Source organism: Mustela nivalis (assembly GCF_964662115.1).
Source record: "Mustela nivalis genome assembly, chromosome: 8".
Classification (NCBI taxonomy): Eukaryota; Metazoa; Chordata; class Mammalia; order Carnivora; family Mustelidae; genus Mustela; species Mustela nivalis.
In genome coordinates, this window is record NC_139027.1 from 117,681,896 (window position 1) to 117,696,640 (window position 14,745).

The 14,745-nt window shown below is 53.9% G+C and overlaps 1 protein-coding gene across 2 annotated transcripts in view; it reads left to right on the plus strand.

Moving 5' to 3' along the window:
• The window catches only part of ANGPT4 (angiopoietin 4), a 42,236-nt gene that overhangs the window by 11,767 nt on the left and 15,724 nt on the right, over positions 1 to 14,745 (plus strand). For both annotated transcript variants that reach the window (XM_082745852.1, XM_082745851.1), the window contains exons 2-3: positions 11,678 to 11,833; positions 13,289 to 13,410. In XM_082745852.1, the coding sequence (XP_082601978.1) occupies positions 11,678 to 11,833; positions 13,289 to 13,410 (278 nt within the window). The remainder of the gene's footprint in view (positions 1 to 11,677; positions 11,834 to 13,288; positions 13,411 to 14,745) is intronic.

The window sequence follows — 14,745 nt, forward strand, 5'->3', positions numbered from 1 at the left end:
CCACCTCTGGCCCCCTGCCCACTTGCTCTACACTCTCTGAGCCCTGGCCCAGAAGAAGAGCAACGGAGGGGAAAGCAGCCAGGAGGGCCGGTCCTGGCAGCTCAGAACTGCAGGGTCAGGGTCTGTGTGGGCCCCCAGGGGAAAAGGAGGGGGCTGGAGCAAGGCAGAGGAGGAAGGGCCAACCCTTGGCCATCAGGCTCAGAGCCACAAAGTCAGCCTTGTTGCAAAAATGAGGAAACTGAGTCATGAGGCAATGAGACAATGGGGCAGGGGTGTGACGCACTCAGCCTGGTAGGGGGAGCACCTGGGAACAAGAGGGTCTGACTCTGGCAACCACAGCAAAAGTAGCGCGTTCCTTCACAACTGTGGCACAACACATTCCCCTCCAAAATGTCACAGCTTAAAAGAAACAAACACAGTTACCATCCCTCGGTCTCTGAGAGTCTGGAATTCAGGCGCAGCTTGACAAGGTAGCTCTGACACGGGTTTTCTTCATGCGCTGTACTCATGCCAGCTGGGGCTGGGGTCCTCTGGAGGCACCCCTGGAGCTGGAGGACCAGGCTCTGGGCGGCCCATTCCCAGGGCTTGTAGGTGGGTGTCGGCCCACGGGGTGGGGGTGGGGAGGCTCCACTCCTGTAGTCAGGCTGCTGGCGGGTCCTCAGGACAAGGCGGCCAGTAGCACCCCCCCAAACCAGAGGCCCAAAAGGGTGCAAAGCAGAAAGCCTCACTCAGACATTTCTACAAGGTGCCATGGTCATCGTGGCCAGTCCTGGCCCAGTGAGGGACGCACAGCGCCTGGAGCACATACCAGGAGGTGGGACCCTTGGAGCCTGGAGTCTTGGAGTCTGGCTGCCTCCAGGTGCCCCCTGAGCAGTGAAGGTTGTGCTCTCCACAGCTGCAGGCCCGAGTTCTGAGTCACCTCTGCCGCTCAGAGGCTGTGTGACACGGGCGATGGGCTCATCTTCTCGTGCTTCTTTTCCTCACCTATAAAATGGGGATGATGAAAGAGCCAAGGACGAGAGAGGCTCTATGTGTCGGGCCCTCGAGGCCAGGCCAGGCCCACACACACCTAGTGCTTTGGAGACCTGACGGCCTTCCGAGGTGCCTAGCTGCAGGGCAGAGCCCGGCTCACCTTTCAAGCGGGAAAAAGGCCTGCTCTGGTCTCTGCGCTCTCCCCAGGGTCCATGCACCGGTCCCGCCACATCTGAGCAAATCTGTTGAACAGACGAATGAGTGTCACGTCATTTCTAGAACGTGTCTCCTGAAGGCAAGCCCGGCTGGCTCCCTGCCTTGCTGGGGACCTCCCCGAGCTCCAGCTGTTGAGGAGGCCCCAGCAGCTTCGCCAGCGTTTCTGCTCCTGTCCGTCCGCCTCTCTCCAGGTGTCTCCAAACTGATTTCCAGCAGCCAATTATTCCGTGGAAATCTGCCACTCCTGACATAACACCGACTATTCGTCCTTTCAACAAATATTTACTAAGTGCCTCTCGGGGGCCTGGGACGTGTTGAGCTTAGAGGATGTGGCCGTGACCATGGCAGTCCTGCATGCCTGGGGCTGGTATTCCTGGGGAGAAAACGGACAGCTAGGAGATCCCGGCCGTGATCTCAGATGTGTGGAGTGCCCTGAAGAAACCAGGTGGCTGCAGTGGGAGGAGGAGGGAGAGGGGCTCCGTGTTTACCTTTGATGGGGTAGCCAGGGAACCTGTCTCCGGAGTGGTGACATTTGGGGGGAGACCCGAGGGTCAGAAGGAGGCTGACAGGGTGCTCCTGAGCTCGGGGCTGTGGATTGGTGTCCGGAGGACTCGGTCGGGCAACACTCTAGCTCCTGTGGCGCCTGCCGCAGCCCCAGGGCCCTCCTCCTCCGATACGAGTATGGAAACCGCAGACAGGACCTCTGCCAAGGGCCGTTTGTTCACATCACAAGTGTCCATGCCCTTGGACTTGGCAGTTCTGCATCAAAGACCTCATGCCTGACACAGCGGTGCAGGAGAGCTAGGTGACCTGTGGGTAAGGATGCTCCTAGCAGCCCCGGCGTGATGGCAAAAGCCTGGAGATGACCGCAGCTGTCGGGGACCGGTTGCACAAATAGCGGTGACAGCGGACAGAGGGCTGTGAGCTGTTAAAGCCGTGAGGCAGGGCTGTCTGGATGGCTCTGGATGCAGGCTCCACACCGTGTTTTCAGAGAGAAGTGGCAGGTGCAGAAGGGGGTGCAGAACCTTTACGAGCCCAAAGTGCGGGAGATGTGAGCGTGCTCGCTGGGGCCACCAGCATGGACATGGAGTCTCCCTGGAAGTGAGCCCCGCATGTCCTTCAGTGGCCTGTGGGAGGGGAACCAGGGCAGGGCTGCGAGAGGCGTTAGCCTTCCTCGTCCTTTGAGTCCTTGGACTTCTGACAATGTGCTCATATCACCCATTCCCCACCCAAAAAGAAAAAAAATTAAAATTATAAAAATACACATTTAAATTGAAACACACACACACACACACACACACACACACAGAGATATCAAAGTTCTGTTCTTCCAGATTTTCATGGTCTGGCTACCTTGGGCCGTTAGCTCCTGTGTGCAGCCTCCTATAAAGTACTTTCCTGATCAGGGCTTCGGTTTCCCCACATGGGAAATAGAGCTGGCTGTGTGGTCCCTGCAGGTCTTTCAGATTCCCATATCCCTCCTGCCTGGGCTCGGATCTCTGGTTGGTGGGGGTGGGAGTGGGGGTGGTGCTGCTTTCCTCTTTATCACCAGGCCAGCCTCTCATCTCCCGCTACCCTGTACCTTGGGCCTGGGTTCAGCCTGGCTGGCTTGACCCTAATTCCCCCCTCCCTCACCTCCAATGCAGCCCCAGTTCAGATCCTGCTCTTTGGGGTAGTTTTGCCTGTTTCCTGTTTTTTTTTTCCTCCTGGAAAGGAATTTGCAAAGAAGCATGGTTTCCTCTATTAACGTGGGACTCCCCCAGCAGGCTTTTGAGCAGAAGGTGCTATGACCCGGCTTAGGCGTGCTGCGCTCTCTCTGGCTGCTGGGTGGGGCACAGACTGGGGGCTGGGGGACACAAACAGCAGTTTGGGGTGGCGAGGCTGGGAAGCCGCACAGGAGATGATGGAGGCTGGGTGCGGGTAGAGGTGGTGGGACTGGGGAAAGTGGTCAGTTTCTGCACATGATTGCAGAGTAGGGACCACAGATCAGATGTGGGCTTGGGGGAGGAGGAGTGAAGAAGGGCTCAAAGAGTTTGGGCCTGAGCCATGGGAAGGATGGCATTTGCTCAGAGATGAAATCATTTCGCCAAAGTCACGTAGCTCAGAGCTGGGGAGCTGAGACGAGAAACCGTGCTCCCCACTGCCTCCCTGAAGTTTCACGGGGGTTGTTTTGGGGCGAATCCCTGGCCTTTCTGTACCTTAACAGACATCTCAGCTCTTGGAAGCCCCTGATTCTCTTTTGATCTGATTCAGGCATAAGCCTGAGCAGGGGACCCAGAAACTCGGGCGACAGGCAGAAGCCAACATCAGGGCTCGCCTGGCTCACTTGTCCTTGGTGCTCCCTGGCAGGAGGGCTACACCCGACTCCTGCACCAGGTGAGGGGGACACGGCTTCCACTTGCTTAGCTCCTGCCCCAAACCTCCTGTGCCCGCCGGACCTGACCTCCTGGCTTCCAGAATCAGCAGATCTGGGGATGACTCCAGGATCTGCTAGCTCGACAGATGACCTCAGGATAGTGAGACTTCATTTGCTCATCCATAAAATGGGGTCAATAGCAGAGGCCCCACGCAGGGGGAGGAGAGGCGATTTCTAAGGTGCCCAAGCACAACCAGCAATCATGGGGTGCCATAATGAGTTACCGGGACAACTATCCCCCAAGGGCCCCCAACTCCTGTCCCCACTCTCACTCCTGGCAAAGTCCCACCAGCAAAGGACAGAAGGACCAGAGGCTGAGACATATGTTCTCCATAAGGACAGAGGCTCCAGCCTTCCTGGGGTGCTGCAGGTGGAGGAATGCCCAGCCCCCACAAGGACAACAACAGTAACAGCTAAAGTCACTGTGCACCTGGCACGCGCCAGGTACGGGATCGCTGCACCCTCCCCTCACCCCCAAGTCTCATGTGATAGACCCCACTACTGTGTCCATTTTACAGCTGGGGAAACTGAGACTCTGAGAGACCACACAGCCAGGAGGCCTCAAAGCTAGATATAAACAGAGGCTTTCTCCAGGCCTGTAGAAAAGAAGTCCGGTTAATGGAAGTTGAAGGTTCCAGAGTCTCCTAAGGGGAGATGCAGGGAGCATCTGCTATGGGCCAGACACCCTTGGGTTCTTTGTCCAGGGGTCTCGTTTAGCCTTCATGCTAATCCCAAAAGCGGGTTTCTTGGTTCCCCCATTTCCCATCTGACAGATAAGGAAATCGAGACTCAGACGGAAGACATTCCACTCAGTTCCTATTGCCAGTGTGTGGAGCAGGTGGGATTCACACCCAGAGCCTAGAGTTCTGACACTAGAAGCCTCACCAGCCTCTGGAAGAGTTGCTACGAGGCCTCATTCTCTTCCAGTGTCCTTCCCACCCCAGGGGGCCAGTCCTACACCCTCCTACAAGATCCCGCCCGCAGTGACTCAGAGCTAGACACCGTACAGAGATGGCCTTGACTTCCAAGGGGTCCCACAAAGGTTGTGGGGGATCCCAGTCGCTCATTCCAGAGCAGCTTTGGCCAGTGGGGGTCATGACGGTGGGCTCTCCCTTACTGGCTTCCTGGCACAAAGGCCAGAAGGGACAAGCTGTGAGGTAGCTCGGGCAGGGATTTAATTTAATTTTAATTTTTAATTTTTTTTTAAGTGCGATTCTGTCCTTAGCCATTGTTCTGTTTCCCAGAGGCTGCCCCACAGAGCCACGCAGTGGTATTTCTTCCAAAGGCAATTCTTCCAGGAGGGGAGGTGTCCAATCCATTCATTCATTCAAATAAACGAGCATCCGTGGAGCTACGAATTGCCAGTCACTCCCTGAGGCTCCAGAAGCTAAGGGGGGCCGAGCCCCACATGCACTCTGGGGCACATGCTCCAGTCAGGGAACACCAGTGAGGACATCTGTGTTCACTTTCCCCGTGCCCTGGGCCTCTCTGGCATCTGGCAAAGCTCTGGACCCTCTCTCTGAAGCAGATTTTTTCAAATGTAAAATTAAATGCATAGATTGACAGAGGAAACACATTGCCTTGAGAGACAGGTATCCCAATACTTTTTAAGCAGATTTGCAATACTGACCCCTATGGCTCCTGTATTAATACAGTAAATAACAAAATCTGACAATCTAGTACTTTCCATCATTTTGCAGTCATGATGCGTGTAAACAGGATGTCCTGTATGTCCGCAGTCACTGTGGTGAGACACAGGGACGTCTGGGATGTCTCCCGGTAACAAAGTCATGGGCATTAGTACCACCAGAGTAGCAATCTGTGGCCCATAGTCCTCACTGTGGGTGGAGCTCGGTTCAGTTAGAGATTAGCAGGCCCACTGTGGGAAATGTTCTGCATCTTGCTGATTTCCCTCAAGAGTATAACTGGGACTTCTTTTTAGACCAGCCTCCGATGAAGGTCAGCCTCCATCTTTTTAACAGTTGGCTGGCCATCCATGACACAGCCATATTGGAATCTGTCCTGTGCTGGTTATATAACCACACCCCAAGCCCTTTAGGTAGGTCATGTCAGGAATCCTCCTCCTCCCCACAACCCAGAGATAGGAGCCATGATTACCCTCATTCTAGAGAAGAGGCCCAGCCAGGTAGAGGCACCTGCCCAAGGTCACACCGCCTCTAGGTTGAGAGCTTTGATTCGAACCCAGGGTCATCAGATACAAAGAACTAACTACTCTTTCCTCATTGGATTTTATCTGTCATTGACAAAATGCTTTCCCCAAATATGAACCTCGGGCACCGTTTTCCAAGGAAGAGACAGGCAGGCCAGGTCACCGTCACTGACCTTCTTTCTGATTCTCGAACATGCGAGATGCACTCACACCTCAGGGCTTGTGCCTTTGCCTTTCCCTCTGTCTAGAACTCCCTTCCTCCTGAACCTGGCACAGTGGGCAAGCCTCTCAGCTCCAGTGAGGGGTTTCCTGCCATTCCAGCCAAGCTCTACCCTGACCTCACTCACTGCCCTGGCTCATCTCCTTCAGCGCACTGGTCACTACTGGAATTTAACCGATGACTTAGGGACCGTGGGCTGGAATCAGAATTTTGTTGCCAATTTTGTTCATTCCTGATTTCCTAGTCCCTCGCACAGGGCCGAGCACACAATAGGTGCTCAAGAAATTCCTGAGTGAATACATAATAGCACTCAGAGGGATTCGTTTGAAAAACTGTATTTATCATTGTAATACTTGCTTTCATATGGGACATTTTCTAGAATCTTGTTTCAGTGGGTTTGTTTTTTACCGAGGTGTAGACACAAGGTGAGGCACACCCGTCTAACATATGGTTTCATGAGTATGACGAATGTTTACAGACATGCAACCACAACCACAATCATGACACAGAATACTGCCAACACCTCAGAAATTTCTATGACCTTTTGCAGTCAATTCCCAACCCCAGACTCCCGTTCCTGACAACACCATGGATTCCGACTTTTCCAGAAGTCACATCAATGGAGTCCTACCATATGTAGGCTTTTAAGTCTGGCTTACTTCACTCTGTGTAGTTCATTCTTTTTGTTTGCGCACATCACTAGCTCCCTGGATGGAGTCAAGGATAGTTACTTATCCGTAGACGGTTGCTTCTCCATTCTCTAGTTGTAAACTTTTTTTGTACAAATAACGTGGGAGAAAAGCAGGCTTGAGGGGATGCCCATCTGCGATCTGTCCAGAATACCTTCCTTCCTTACCCAGCCCCTGGAGTCTAAACTCCTTTCCTTTCCTTCAAGGCCCTTTTCAGCTGCCCCCTACCCAACGAGGAGCAAGGGCTCCTGTCCCCGTGTCACAGATCAATAAAGTGAGGCTCAGAGAATTGTAGCCCTCAATTACTATAGGCCCACAGTTGGAATGTTGTAGAGCCAAACTAAAACCCGTGGCGAAGGGGGGGGTGGTTGGTAGCCCCAAGGCCAGAGATCAGCCTCTTTGTGGGCTGGAGAGATGGAGGACAGGAACCTGTCATCATCACAGGTCAAGGCCCCTGTCCTCCATCTCAACCCTGAGAATCTGCCAGCATGACGGTGACAGGGAAGAGGCAGGTCCAATCCTAAGGTTGGGGGTGGGGGTGGGGAGGGGACTTTGGCAGATCTCATCCTAGGCTGGCTCCATCATTAGGACCCTTCCCCCATCCTTCCAGCCTGTGCCTGAACCCTGGACCAGACCCAATCCCCACCAAGCAGGCCAGCATTACTCACCAGAGTCCAGCATGGCCAAAATGGGTCCATCTGGCCCAAATTACCCATCCCAGGACCCATGCTGGTGGGCGGGTGTGGCAAATTGGGTGATGGGCCCCAGCTGTGGGTGGCCTGGGTCCCACCCAGCCACTCACAGCCACAAGACAAGTGGGGGACCAATGAGGGTACTTAGGGAACTCCTGTCACTTGAGATGACCCCTAAGCTACCCTGAGTCCCCAACCCAGCTCTGCAGACCTGAAAAGAACCCTGGGCAAGGAGTTGGGAAACCTAGCCTACCAGGCAGTGACCTTGGGCAAGTCTTCTGGGCCTCAGTTTGTCCATCTGCAAATGAGAGGCTTGGGGGAGATGCACATGAGTCTCATCTCCTGAACACACTTACTATTTGTCTGCTTAGGGTCTGGGAGTCTGCATTTTCTGCATTTTAAGCCAGGCTCCAGGAGGTCTGTGACTCCTGAGAATGAGCAAGAGCAGCCTCCTTATAGCTCTGCCTCCCCATCCCCCCTGGGCACCCCGGCAACCACACATTAGCAATCCCAGGGAGCTGACAGAGGCATGGTGTCCAGCGCACCTGAAGCCAACCCCGGGGGACAGCAGTAGCCTGGCCCAGGGCCCAGGGAAGAGAGCAGATTCAAAACTGGCATTGGGATCTTAGTGGTAGGAACTCCCTAGGGGGATGGAGCGCAGCAGATGAGAAAAATAAAAAGCATCAAGGATAAGGTCTCTGTTTGGGGCCAGTTGCGGAGATGGGAAAGATGGGGGAGTGAGGGAGAGTCGGTGGGGATGCAGAGACAGGGCAGTGAGCGCAGAGGAACCAAGGGGTCCACGTTGGATATTTTTGCCTGAAGACGCTTGTTGGAAGCCCACGTGAGGATGTCAGGTTGGTGGCTGTGGAGGGGAGAAGGGCGGTGGGAGGCAGAGGTGGCACCGTCAGCACTTGACAGTCGTAGGACCAACAGGAGCACCTGCAGCGCGGGGCCTGATGCATTTGGGGCCCCGAACACTTTGTCCTCTGGTCCTGGGTGAAGCTAGTAAATCTGTTTTCAGAGCAACGCTTTTAAATGCGTAAAACAAAAGCCCAAGACCACCCAGCGATGTTGTCTCCGCTGTCATCAAAACCAGCATATAGCAAGTCTGCGCTCTAGTGGGAAAGCCGTCCCCAGGGTGGGTTTGAGAAGGTTCATCATTCTCAGGTCACGATGAGTAAAACCAGTATTTAAGATGCTGTAAGGGGGCGCCTGGGTGGCTCTGTCGGTTAAGCATCTGCCTTCAGCTCAGGTCATGATCTCGGATGGAGTCCTGCATTGGGCTCCTGGCTTAGCGGAGAGCCTGCTTCTTCCTTTCCCTCGGGCCTCCCCTGCCACCACTCATGCTCGCTCACTCTCTCTCTCTCAAATAAATAGATGAAAGATTTTTTTTTTTAAAGGTTCTATAACACTTGCACTATGGTGTGGAAATATTGGTGATTTCTATTGGTAATGAAGTTGCAAGATCCGCTAATAATGCTGTGTGTGGCCTATGCTCATAATAGAAGGCAATGCCAAACTTTCCTTACAGGTTAGCAAACAAAAGAGTTTTTTCTCACCCAAGGTCATGGACTCCCTGAATTCTTTCTGCAGACCCTGAGGTCCCCACTGAGGACCTCTGACCTAGGGAGAGAACGTACAGAGAGACAAGGGCACAGAACTGGGCCAAGAGCCCCCCTGACATGTAGGAGCCTGGTAGAAGAGGAGGCAGAGAAAGGGTGACCACGAGTGGAAGGACAAATAGGAGGAGCATCTGGGAAGTGCTTCCAGAACTCGGGAGTGGCCATCTGCCCTGAGTGCTACTAGGGGACGAGTAAGAGGACATGGAAGGGTCCCTGGGCCTCCCTTGTTCAGGAGAAGACAACAACAAGGCAAGTTAAGGAGAGAAGGGGCTCCCAGGGCTGGGGAGGCAGGCAGGACACAGGATTCAACAGGATGGGTTATAGATATAGATATAGATAGATATAGATATAGATATAGGTGATATAGACTGATTGATTTGAGAGACTGAGCAGGGAGAGAAGAGAAGCAGACTTCCTGCTGAGTGCAGAGCTTGATGCAGGGGTTGGGGGTGTCTCACGACCCAAGACCACACACTGAGCTGAAACCAAAAGTCAGGTCAGCTTCTCAGCCCGCTGTGCCGCCCAAGCACTCCAGTATGGGTTATACTTTTTTTCTTGAACGGGGTAAAGACACAGACCTCATTATATCGTTCCTTATGCTTCTTTGTATGCGGGCCATACACCAAATAATACTGTTAATGTTTTTAGAGGCAAAGGTGGGGATACAGGTGAGAAACTGGAGGCAAGTTGAAGAAGTTTTGCCTTTGAGGGGACCAAGGAAATTGCAGCACAGCTGGAGGGACTGCAGAGTCAAGAATTTGTTCTTAGATGGGAGCGGCTGGGACAGTGGGGCAGGGAGCTGATGGTGCAGGAGAGGACTGAAGGGCCCACATGACAAAGACTTGAGAAGCTCCAATGGGCCAGTCTCCCTAGTCCTTGGTCCCTTTTGTGACTGCCTCCCTGGGAGTTCTCACCCTTGAGTGAGCATCAGATTCACCTGCATGGCTGGGCACCACCCCAGAATTTCTGTTTCAGGAGGTCTACGGCGGGAGGTAGAAATCTGCATTTTTAACAAGCTCCCAGGACACTGCCCCAGGGTACCCACTTCGAGAACCACCGCTGTAGTCAATATGGCACGACGCACATGCGCCCCCTCCAGGGTCTGACTTTGCACGTTGCCCTCCTTCAAAAACAGGGGTAGGAGGAAGGGACAGGAACAGACTGTTAAGACAGAAGAAGGGAGGGGTGCCCAGGTAGCACGATCCATTAAACTCTGACTGTCGGTTTTGACTCAGATCGTGATGTCAAGGTCCTGAGATGGAACCCCACTTTAAGCCCCATGTCAGGCTCCGCAGTGAGCACAGAATCTCCACTTGAGATGCTCCCTCCCTCTGCCTCTGCCTCTGCCCCCACCCGCTCATGTTCTCTCTCTCTCTCTAAAATAAATAAATCTTTTAAAAAGGAAAAGAAAAAAAAAATGGCAAAGGGGAGAACAGACCAAGGAGGAAACAGCCAGAGTCTACCCCATCACCCTCCCCCCCAGCCAAGGTCACCACCTCTCCCTGGGGAGCGCTGGTCTTCCCAGGGACCCTGGGAGCTGCCTTGTCTGTCAGACCTCCTGGAAGACTGAGCAAGAGGGCAAGGGAAGGAGCCAGGGCTGAGGTGGGGGGGGGGTGATGGCTGGAAGCCAGTGTGTGTGCAGAATGGAGAGGGAGTGGAGGAGGGGCACCGGCTCTCTGCCTGTAGGCGCAGATCCCTGAGAACACTCTGTTCACCTTTGCAACTTGATCCTGGTCTCATGCCAGACAAGTTTCAACTGCCCTTGGGAAAGAGAACAGCCCTGTCAAAGATATGAATGTTAGTTCGTGGGATCCCAGAACATCCGAGCTGAGAGAACCATTGGAGACTGTCCGGTTCAGTCTGTCTGGCAGTTGGAGGGGGCCGGAAAATAGAAAGTCCAGCGGGGTGGACAGACCTGCAAACTCTTATAATAGGCATGACACTGGGGGCTATTCTCCCACCCTTGCTGCTCCCCCTTTTCCATCGATTCATTGATCATGTATGTATTGAGTATCCACTAAGCACAAAGGATTGTGCTAGATACAGAGCTAAAGGGGTAAGACCCAGTCTCTGTCTTCATGGAATTAACATTCCAGTGGTAAGACAGACAATAAATATGTAATATAAACTCCAGGAGTGAAAAGAGATAGGAAGAGACCTGAAATGCCATGAGGGAGTGAGCCATTTAGATGGAGGTGGGGAGGAGGGAGTTTCCAGGCAGAGGGAACAGTATGTGCAAAGGCCCTGAGGTAGGTGTCTGCTTGCTGTGTTGGAGGGATATGGCAGATGCCGGTGCATCTGGAGCAGAGTGTGGGAGAGGACTGGGAGAAGAAATCAGAGTGGGAGCAGAAAGCTAGGTCATGGAGGGAAGAATTTGGCTTTTCCTCTAAGATAGGAATCCTGGGAGGGTTTCTTTCTAGCAAAGGAGGAATTTTATTTGACTTAAGTTTAACAAGTTCACTCTGGCTGCTGAGTAGAGGATGAATTGTACATGGGACAAGGATAGAGGCAGAGAAGCCAGGGAGGAAGCTACTGGAATAGTCCAGGTGAGAGGTAATGGTGGCCTGGCCTGACAGAAAGGCCTGTGCTCGTTGCTCTATGTCCTTCATGAAGGCACAGGAAGGGACGGGAGCCTTCCTCCAGTCCCTACACATAACACCAGCCCACGGTCTCCCCACAGCTAGAAAGGTACATCCAGATGAACTTGAGGTCAGAGCTGGCCCAAGTCCAACAGCACATGGTCCAGAACCAGACGGCCACCATGCTGGAGCTAGGCACCAGCCTCTTGAACCAGACCACCGCCCAGACCCGCAAGCTGACTGACGTGGAGGCTCAGGTACGGAGGCCAAGTCTGTGGCATTGGGGGGTGGGGGGAAGGACTGTGGCCAGCCTGGCTGACTTACAGCCTGGACCATCTGGCCTTGACCTCTGTCCCTGGATAAAATCTGGGCCTCCTCTGGGCCTGTAGCACCCTGGGGCCCTTCCCCGATGACCCCCATCACGAACCACTCTGACCACCAGGCAGTGCCCCTGGGGGCAGGCCCTGGGCTTGGGTCTTCTGCCTCTGTGACTCCAGTGACTGGGCGTCTGTGTTGGGCACTGGCATGAGAGAGGGTAGCAGCACTCAGGGGGCTCCGAGAGCTCCAGGGAAAGATGGATCGTGAAGAATTCATTCAACCTCATGGGGCCAGCAGCTCTGAGATGGGAGGCGGTGGGAGCGACAGAAGGGGAGGGAGGGAACAAACGTATAAAGAGGAAGGCGAGTAAAGGAATGGACAAAAGGACTGAATGACAAATAGGCACATGTCTGTTGAAACCCTACTGTGTGCCAGGCACGTCGGGAGGTGCCTGGTTCTAGTTTAGAGCAGTAAATGAAACAGGCATGCATCCCTACCCTCAAGCATCTCCTTTCTAATGACCCCCAGGAGAATGAACATGATAAACCTCCTGTGTATGGGAGAGGGTGAGAGTCTCAGGAGAAACTGGCATGGACAGAAGGGAGGGAGTAGGTGCTAGGAGTGGTAAGCGGAGGGCCTGCAAGTTTAGGCAGGGAAGGCACCTCCGAGGAGGCAGGATCAGAGCCAGGCTCACCGGGAGGGCCTTCCGGGAACAGGGAGAACAGCATGTGCAAAGGTCCAGCAGCAGGACCGTGCTGGCAAGCTCCAGGAACATCGAGGAGGTCAGTGTAGCTGGAGCAACCAGGGGGAGAGGGTGGGCAAGGGTTCACAGAGCCACTGGGGCAGAGGACATCGCAGGACGTGGCAGGCCATGGCGAGGACTGGGACTTTTCCACTACGTGCTGTGGGAGCCACAGGAAGATTCTGAGCAGATGGGCCACATTTTAAAAGGATGCCTGGGGCTGCTCCGCAGAGGAAGGAGTGTAGGGGACAAGGGTGGGGACAGGGAGTCCTTGAGGAGAATGGCACAGGACACAGGGCAAGAGATGACAGAGGCCAAGAGCCGGGTATGGGCCATGGGAGGGGAGTGGAAGCTGGATCTGACAAGATCAGATGGGGTAGGAGGGGGGCTGGTCAAGGGGACTCCTCCTGGAGCCTTAGCATCAGGAAAAATGGAACTGCTGTCAAGAAACAGACCACAAACTCAGCAAGGGCCTGTGAGTGAGTGAAGAAAGGAAGGGATAAATGAACGACTATAGGATCTAACTTCTAGGAGGAAATAGATCAGCACCTTGCTAGAATGGCAGAGCCCCCAGAGAGGGGGGTGGCTGCCAATCAGGGCTCCTGCAGGGTCTGTGTCGTCGCCCCCTTCCCCTTCTTGTTTGCTGGGACAGGTCCTGAACCAGACATCCCGAATGGAGATCCAGCTACTGGAGACCTCACTGTCCACCAACAAGCTGGAGAAACAGCTACTCTTGCAGGGCCACGAGCTCCACAGGCTGCACGGCCGCAACAGGTGGGTGCTAGTGCCCTGGCACCAGGCCAGACCTGGGGGCGAGGGCCAGCCAGGGACCAAAGTCGGCTGGGACTCAGGATGGGGTGGGGCTGGGGGGCACCAGAGCCAGGGCTGGACTGAGGCCGGGGCCAGGGTTGGAAATTGGACTGGGGACTAGTGCCTGGGCCCCAGGGCTGGGGTCAGAGCTGGGGGCCCGGCTTAGGACTGAAGTGAAGGACCATTTACAGGGGGGTCTCAGGCTGGAGCCAGAGCTGGGGTAAGGACTAAAACCAGGGCTAGAGTCCAGACTCAAGCTGGGAGTGAAGGTGGGCCCTGGGGCAGGGCTGGGGGTCAGACAGGCATCACTGGGTGGAGACAGGAGACAGACATTTCCCCCGGGAGTTCGGGACACCCTGATTCTTTCTCCATTCTTTCTCCTTTTTTTTTTCTCCTTTCTTTCTTTGTTCCTTTATTTTATAAATTTTTAACAGTTTTATTGAGCTACAGTTTAGTTTATATGCTGTGCAATTCACCCTGTAAATTTCTATTTGATTTACTTGCTTGTAAATAAGTAAATCTGATCTTATCCACTAGTTGCCTTTCCCAGAAGCAACCGCATTGCCAGCCTCTTGCCTACACAGGCAGAGAAGAGAGAGTCTCAGCATTTGTAAGCAAATACACTTGAGGGGAACACCCTGCAAATTACAAAGAATAAAAAAGTCATGGGGTACAGATAAGGCAGAGAAATGGACTTCTGAGGCTGATTTCATCTTGGTTTCGAGCTGAGTGGAGAAAAACTGTCAAGGTCAAAGTGTTAGGGGAGGCAAAACCCACGCTCTGAAGCAGCCACCGGCCCGGGGTGCAAGGGGAGATGTCATTGTCGCTCACGTGCTGGGTCAAGATCAGGCCATCAGGCCCGCCCAGCTCCCTCTGATCTGTGTGCAGCTAATGATAGTTTGTCCACTTCCTTATTTTTGTGTCCCCACCCCGAGGTGGGGGAGAGCAGGGACTGGGACAGTCTGAATTGTCACCAGGTGCCTAGAAGTCACAGAAGACAGACGATGCCATCAATAAGCACTTGGCCCATGGAGAGAGCTAAAATTCTAGAACCTGAGTGTGCCCCCAACTTTTTCTCTTCCTGCTGCAGAATTCGGGGCTCAGGGGAAATTCCTTGTGCCCTGGCTAGACTCGTTGTTCTTGTCTGGAGAATGGGTCAGCATAACCTCATAAATAGAAGGATGTCTCCCTCCCATCCTATCCCTCGGCCACACACCTGCCCACAGCAGAGGTGACCCCCTTCCTGGTGTCTTGTCCTCTTCCAGTCATTCAACCAACAATCACTTTTTTGAGCTTTAC